Genomic DNA, 8,402 nt, shown 5'->3' with positions numbered 1-8,402 from the left:
TAATATTGGGAGATCACTTTGTAATGCACATGGTTGTCTAACTACTATGCTGTACAACTAAAACTAATACAAAATAATATTGTATGTAAACTGTAATTTGAAATTTAAAAAAATTAAAAAGAAATAATTCTAAAAATGTTTGCTTTTTTCTTTTGTTGATTATGTTCCAGTTAAAGGTGAGATCATATGGTATTTGTCCCTCACTGCCTGTTAATGTATTTTCTTTTCTGGAAAAGAGTATTTAGGTCTATGGATTTGACTGGGTACAGTTTTGGCTACCGAAATTAATCAATAGTTACAACTAGCAAGTGGTCAATGATATCAGGAGTAATTTTTAACCTAACACAAGAGAAAGAGTGTAAAGTATAGGTCCCCTTTGTATGAAATTTATACTCTTAAATAAGTAATGATAACAGCATGTGAAGTTATTAAAAGTCATCAACATCATATCCAAAGTTATTTCTTAGTGACCTATCATAGGTGTATATCGTTATATTTTTATGAAAAAGAAACACATATTAAGAAGTTTGAGCTTTTGGTGGTGGTGAAGCTGGGGAGATCCTGGCCGGGCCGAGGATATTGGATCTTGTCCTCTCAGCCCTTTGACCCTCAATAAAATGTTTTGATCCCCCCCCAAAAGTTTGAAATTGCTATGGTCTTGACGCTCTTAAAATAGTTGAATTTACATATATGCTAATTACAGGGTATTTACAAAAAAGTACTTGATATAATATCAAAAGAGGAGTAAAATATATATGATTTTATAATTTATAAATGGTAGAGGTGGGAGCAAGGGAAGAGTTAAGCTCATAATTTTAGATCTATCACAGGTACACCAAAGCTAAATAAGTAATCCTAATTGTTCATACTAAGTATATTTCAAGTGAGAAACAATAGTTGATTGTGGTAAAATTTATTATAGGGTTGTAGAATTCATACAACCTAAATTCCTTACAGCATTTAGCACTTCTACAGTTTTGTGGATTTCACAATACAGATATCAGAGATAAAGTATAACTGCATTAGTGAAAATGACTTCTTTATAAAAAGTTTTCACATATAAGTCATACCTATTACTGAGAGCCTAGGAGAAATGCAAAGATGTAATTTTTAAATTCAGGGAAGTTGCCACAAAATGTTTTTAAAACTTAACAATGATAACAGATTTGACATGCTTTACAGAAAAAGGTCAAAAACACATTTAAATATTTAAATTTAAAACATGCTCTACCTTGTGAATGAGTGAAGATGTTACTTAACAAAGAACACAAAGGATGGAATTTATTGTCAGAATGTTAGGTGACATATTCATGCTGCTTTCAGAAAACTAAACCCTATAAATTCATAAGAAAAACATAAGAATTATTTCAGTTTCAAACAAGCAATGTCAATTACACTAAAATTTGACAAGAGCTTGCAGTGGTTAGTAGGGTTATCCCCCCTTTTATTTTAGTATAAGGAATAGAGTAAATGCATGAGTAAATATCTTTTGTATCCCATACAATGTAATGTTGAAGTCATATTGTAAATATTTGACTTCTCATTACAAAGAATTTTCTTTTTCTGTTGCTTCTTCTCACTCTTGACAGATCTTGGTCTCAACAATAAACTCATTGGGGAAATGTCTAATCTTCCAGCACTTATCAATGGCACGTTTGTTGAAACCTGTGAGAAAAGGCACACCAAAAAGTGGCTGTTTAATTTTTGTGTGTTAACTAAAAACACATGTACATTTGCTCTCCACTTTCTTTCCCACAATCCACCTTCACTCTTCTTCAGTGCCCCACTAACATAGGGTGAAAGAAGGAATAAATTACCTACCCAGCAAGAGGTCTCTTCGACGAAGGCGGAAGGATTTGCGGTTGTTGCAAAGTTGGTAAATAAAGATGCCAAGGTTACTAACATCACGAATCTCTTCCACAGCAACCAGGTCTTCACGAACCACATAAGTGTGAGGCAGGTATTTGCCACTCTAAAAAAAAAAAAAAAAAAAAAAAAGACTGAAACGAGAAATTCTTTAAAACACTATTTAAATCTTATCAATAGCAGATATACTTTTTGAAATAAACTATTTTTACAGCAGTTTTAGGTTCAGAGCATATTTTTTATTTGAAAATTATTTAAATGAAATGGAATATTTTGGCTCAAATTTTTAATTTTTTAAATGAGGAAGCAAAATTATTTGGAAATGCTTATATTAAAATTTGACATCCAAAATACATACTGCCAGTTTGCCAAACAGCTCCACCAGATTTTTTGGAGGCATAACAATGGAGGTATTGAGAGGCATCAGATAGCAGTTCCCCAGCAGCAAGTCCAGGTAAGCAGTCATGCCCTGTTAGGGAGCGGAGGAAAGGTATAATTAATATAGAGAGTATCAATGCTGCAGATTTTCCAAATACCATTAGAATAGGCAGCTACATCTGTTCAAAATTAACTATTGTATTTTTAGTATCAAAAGAAAAAAATGCTTTGTTGTAAAAAAAAGATGTGCAGTTATTAACAGAATTAAATTTATCAATGAATTAAGAAAAAATAGAAAAATCACAAATACCTATAGGAATGAGAAACTCACCTTTTCAAAGTCATGAATAATTGCTGCAGGGTCACTATCAGAGAAACTGGGGACAGGCACATCAATGATGGCGATGTTGTCATCCTCTCTAATGTCAGCCTCCTCAGTCACAGGCAGGAAGTAGGGCTCTCCCCCTTGAAGGGAATTTGCTGGGTCCTCAGAATCGAAAAAGCACATCTCTCCACGATAGATGGTACTCTAATAGACAAAAAGGAAGAATTAAGACCTTCTAATACTCACCACCATAACATCTGCGTAGTTTCTCATGCCAATATGAATTCATTGTACTAATTGACAAGATGAAGACTGTTGATTATAATTTACAAAACTGAAGGTAATTTGAAACTTTTCCCTAAATCTTCATTTCTCTGGTAAAGAACACAGAATTATTTAAGTTGCTGCTAAATGTATAGCAATTAGCAATCCAAATGATGAGAATTGTAACTATTATTACCTTTGGCATGAAATACTTGTAAATGCAGGCTCCACCAACAATAAGTCCTGCCAAGATGAATGAAAGGCCTAAGAGAGTAAGCATGCATCTCCCAGAGGAGCCCTCTTTTTCCTGGGTAGCAACTCGGAGCTCCTATTTATTAAAAAGCAAAAGAAAAACAAAAACCAGATTACACTTTTAGATACGTAGTTGCTATTTTGTACAATTTACCTCTCTTGGAACCCAAGATACTTTTAAAAGATGTCATCTTAGCCTAAAATCATTTCAAGACAATTTCTGATGTTTAATACATATGAAAATCTCTAACTATATTTATTTTCTTCTTGGCATTTCCAAACCCAAATATAAATACTAACTTATTTCAAAATACACACTTCCAGAATCAGCTGAAATAATTTTTTGTTTGTGCAATGTTAAATAAATGGAAGTCATTACTTTTGGGAATTGTAATCACTAACTTTCTGGCATACAATTGTTTCTTTTTTATTTTCTCTAAATCAACTTGTTTGCCAACTTAAATGTAAATTAATATCCTTTGATCTATTAACTGATTTTCGGGAATCTGCTTTTTTTAATTAAGTTTTTATAGGAAGAGTTCTACAAGGCAAGTATATGCCATTTGCCCCTATTTTAGATTTTAAAATATTGAAGGCAAGAAACAGTTCATAATGTTTTTAATTTTAATGAGAAAGTATGCTTCCTAATGTCACTCAATGTTCTATAGCTGTGTATTGCATGAATGAAACAATGTTTTCCGTGTTCTGGGCAAAATACTCTATTTTAAAATATAGCATTTGGTATAGCGAGACACAAAAGTTGTCTGTGATAATGACTGTAAAATTCTGTTAAATTCATTATTTGTTTAAGAATTGGAACAAGAAAGAACCAAAGCAAAGAAGTAACTGATGAACTCTATACTTTTCCCCAGGCAGTGGACCAAGAATGGGGGTCCTTCAATCCCATTCTTAAATGTCACAATATACCTAAGCAATGTTATAGCTCAAGGGTAGAATAAATGAAGTCAGCAAATCTTGTCTCTGGCAATCAGAGGCTAAATCATGTAGACTTGTATGTAAATAGGATTGTTTTAGTTTTTCAGGCTATTAGCTCTGTTCCATGACAACTAGAATGTTTATGGGGCCTAATTAATCTTCAATTAATGGTGAAAATAAATGCATGGATTCTAAGGAGAGGCAATTATTTGATAACTGCTTTGTCAAAAAATGATTTCTCTTTAAAATTTAAAGAAATTTGGTGTCCACATTTTCTTAGCTAAATTTGTTTAAAGTCAAACCCTCCATTAATACTCTATAAACCTTGAAAGCTTTTCCTTGTCCCAATAGTTTTCAGAAATGTTAAATTACTTTTGTTTAAAAAATCTAACCTAAGATTAACATTATAATGACAGAACTATATATTATGATTGTAAATCATTGTAATCTAGAGCTAGAGGCTTAAAAATTATATTTTAGATGATTAAATTGAGGTCTAGAAAGATGAAGTGACTTACCTATAAGTAACAAAATGACTTAATTTGAAAATCTCAGAGAAAATAATTTCATTTTTTGTCACTGAAATATGAAAAGAGCAATTTGCACTCCAATTTTATTTCTCCTTAAGCAAAGTCTAAGTATTAGAGTCTCAAATTCATAAAATTTTCCACCATACTAGAAATAAAGATTTTTTTTCATTTAAATTTGTAGGGCTTCAAGGTGGTGTGGACTGTCACCCTAATTTCTCTCATCTTAAAGTCATTATACATAACTGTTGACCTGCTATTCTGTTGTGTCCAATGCCTGATAAGCTGGTCACAATATAATTTGTCAAATAGTAAATCAGTGTCCTATAGTGAGAGCTTCTTAAATACCTAACAAAGAAATATAATCATAGTGCAAATGTTCATTTTTGTTTATTCTTCATCATACCACAGACTAGGCAGAAGTATTACTTCCATATTAACTGAATCCAAGTACAAGTCATGAAGTTTTTGGCGGTGAGGGAAAAAAGAAATTATTGTGTGGCTATATTTAACTACTGAAGTCTAATTACACCTCCCAAAAATCTGGCCATGTTTTACTTACAAAGTAAGTAAGACAATTACATATTTGACCTGTCATTTAATCAAAACCTCAACAATGCAAGGGGGTGCAACTTTTGAGTTCTGAAATGTATAACACACAAAAGCTAGTTTGATTGTTTGGTTAAATATTGAAAATTTCTATGATAAAAATTCTCCATAAGCACACTAGCATTTCAAATTGTGTGCATAATCAGTTTTAATACATGGGTTCTGGATTCAGTCAATACACTTTTCAAATCTCAACTGTGAACACAAAAATTAAAACTTTATGGCAAGAATAAGACAAGTTAGGGCAGATGTACAAACTCCAGTACTGCAGATTTTATAGAACAAGAATAAAATACGATTATGCCTTTTAACATTGAGATTTTACTGAAGAAAATGAGGAATAGTTTACAAAGACTGAAAACATATTAGATTTTTAGAGGAAATAGAAATTCAACTAAATAAATAATGGCTAACATTGGAGGGGGGGAGGAATTCCCCCAGTTCCTGGCAATGGCAGAAGCTTAAATTACAAAGTTGGATCTGCGACAGATCTCTCTATGGAGGAGGAGGTCTAGAGGGGATTTCACTCAAAAAGGAAGCACTGAAAGAATAAATATATATTTAAAAAAACTAAATTTCTTTTTTACATACGAGTGTTTTCTTTAGGAAATTCCACTCTGAAAACGTACAAGAATCTTGAAGTAAGAGGGTACTGTGAATATCCCGAAGTCTAAGACCAACCTCAATTTTGACAGCTCCTTCACAGAATGTCTAACACCAGGGAGAAACTCAAAATATATACAGGGGGTCACAAACACATCCTACCCTAACCTATATCGCTTCCAGTCATAGCGGCCTTTCGCTTACCCCATTGTACTCCCACAAACACTCATGAATCCTAGAAAGACAGATACACAGAACTTCGTACATGTCAAAAGGAAAGAAATAAGAATTAAATCTCTTGCCCTTGAGCACCCTGAGTGTCAGCTCCGCCCCTATGGAGGCTGTGTGGGCCCCTGGAGTTAGGGACAAGGCGGTGTGCATCTCATTGATCCCCAGCCGCTGCGTACAAGTTCCCTAGGAGAAAGTGACATTGGGTCCCAGGGATTCTCGTTAAACCCGCTCCAACTTAGCCCTTAAGATGTACAGCGTGGGCTAGAACCGACGGAACGTGGCACGACGTGCGGGGATGCTAAGGGGCGTGGGGCATGGCAAGCGGAAGGTGGAGCGACTAGACAGATCAAACTGAGGGAAAGCACAGAGGGGACGGCTCGGGAACACAGGAGCAACTTTCATTTTGTCCTCTATCACTTTTCCACTTTCTTCCCCCCCAAACACCCCTTTCCCATCTTCCCCACCCTAGCAGGCATTCAAGAGTGGAGTGGGGACCGCTACCTTGCCGGTCAGGATCTGAGCTCTGACTGTGCGGCTTACAAGGGCCTCCACGTCTTGCCGTGCCTCCTCTTTTTGCACCGCCGTGGGTGTGTTGAAGGCGATTTTCACCATGGTGAATCTTCGGGCTGCGCGGTAAGGCGCGGCTCGAATCAGCGTCCTGGGCTGCAGGTTGGAAGTGGAGAAGATCGCGCTAGACCTAGCAGCTCCTACCTTCTCCCTTCTCTGCCTTCTGCTGCCTCAAGCCCAAGTCTGGGGATACTTATGACGCACTCCCAAGCTGGGTGGGAGACCGTGGGCGGTCCCAGGGAGGGGCTGAGGGAGGAGCGGGAGGGGGTCCAAGTGCTGGGATGGGAGTGGGGGTTGTCAGTGAGGCAAGAGGAGAGCCCTTGGCCCGCTGGGGCTGAACATGCCTCACCTGCACTCCAGGCTTGCTCCCACCCACCGTCTGCACCCTCAGATAAGAACAAGACAGGAAGGAACCCTGCTTGTCGTGTCTTTCTGCTTCTATGCAGGTTACAATAGCCCCTAACCCTTGATTCTGTTTTCTCAAACTTGGGCCTGGACCCCCGCGGGCCGGGAACTCTAACTTGGCGGAAACCCAAGCTTCCTCAGCTCTGCACCCACCCAGGTCCGAAAAGCACAGTTCTATGACTGTTCTGTTTCTTTATAATAACAACTTCCCTTTAAAGAACACACAGAAGCCCGTTTATAGTTACTTGGTTCCTTCTCTTATTTTTTTTTCTTTCCTGGTGTTTGTTTTGCAATTTTAATTTCCCAAACTAGAGCTATGATAAATCATAAATATAGGACTCGTGCCTCTTCCACTTCCCATTTTGCAGACAAGACATGATGAGACACAGAGGAGGATGGAAAGCTCACATTAAGTCCCTGAAATAATCCAGATCTTTTCACTCGCCCTGGTCAGGGAAACCAAAGTAAGAATTCAGCCCACAGCTTGTTTCTCTTCAGCCACCAGCTGTGAAATCTGCAGGAAAAAAAACAGGAGTATGAATGTACCTATGTGTTTAGGGAGGTGGAAGTGTGCATGGAGGACACAGAATTTAGCTAGATGCTAACCCAACTCTGGTGGGAAACCAGCAATAATCTCAAAGAGCTGAGTTATAAATCATTATCGGAACATTTACATGTGCAGCCAGTGTAATCATGCTATTTCTTCTCAATGCATTCTTACTGGTTGGTGACATTGATAGAGAACCTCACCCTGTAAAATTCATGCTTTGGAGGTTGATGACTGGGGCTGGTAGTGGTAAAGAGTTTATAAATAGTCCTGCTGCCAAAGACAGGAGAGTGATCTGTTGTGCAAAAGCACTAATACTCAGCAAAAAAGGAAAGAAAAAAAAAGACCCACCTTGTGCTAGAGAATCCCACATCTACTTATAAACTTACTAAAGGGACTTGAATATAAGAGTCACCACACATCTGTCCAAGAAATGCCAGGTTGGAGGTTATCCCACTGAGGCTACCCTGAAGTCTATGACCTGTTTCCACTGTGGGAGCTTTGTGAAGACAGTCTTCATTTTCTCAGATAGGCCACAGATGAGAAGGTAGATGGAGGGGAACAATGGGGAGCCTGTGCTTTATATATGGACAGATATTTGAGTTTGCTTAAAAATATTGGCATCTTATATTCTTTCACTTATTCTTTGTTCAAATATGCCCATTATATTTAACATTTATCAGGCAACCTTTAGTGTAAGCTGAGGAAATCTCAACATCCTAGGATATTCCTTATTACAGGTACCTCCTGTTTTTCATCACATTTGTGACATAAAACTTTAGAATCTGTATTAGTCTGGCCCTGTTATCCACATCACACAGATGGCTGAACAAACTATTTCTCTTACACATTTACCTACCAAATGCAAGGTGCCAGTTGGGGTAGTAATGTC

The 8,402-nt window shown here is 36.9% G+C and overlaps 1 protein-coding gene across 2 annotated transcripts; it reads right to left on the bottom strand.

The window, feature by feature from the left end:
- Nucleotides 1–906: 906 nt before the first annotated feature.
- On the bottom strand, nucleotides 907–6,826 carry ITM2A (integral membrane protein 2A). Of its 2 annotated transcripts, none has more exons than XM_024574988.3 (6): nucleotides 6,493–6,826; nucleotides 3,030–3,161; nucleotides 2,576–2,773; nucleotides 2,225–2,335; nucleotides 1,822–1,972; nucleotides 907–1,665 (listed from the first exon to the last, which is right to left on the bottom strand). In XM_024574988.3, the coding sequence occupies exons 1-6, from the start codon at nucleotides 6,601–6,603 to the stop codon at nucleotides 1,577–1,579; spliced, it is 792 nt and encodes a 263-aa protein (XP_024430756.1). In that variant the 5' UTR covers nucleotides 6,604–6,826; the 3' UTR covers nucleotides 907–1,576. The 2 variants fall into 2 exon arrangements, with proteins under 2 accessions (XP_024430756.1, XP_053773644.1); XM_053917669.1 differs by having other exon boundaries at nucleotides 3,030–3,158; nucleotides 6,487–6,772.
- Between the last annotated feature and the right edge of the window lie 1,576 nt (nucleotides 6,827–8,402).

Source organism: Desmodus rotundus, chromosome X (assembly GCF_022682495.2).
Source record: "Desmodus rotundus isolate HL8 chromosome X, HLdesRot8A.1, whole genome shotgun sequence".
NCBI classification, from domain to species: Eukaryota; Metazoa; Chordata; class Mammalia; order Chiroptera; family Phyllostomidae; genus Desmodus; species Desmodus rotundus.
Note: the sequence above shows the minus strand (reverse complement) of the source record. Positions and strands in the feature narration are given on the sequence as shown.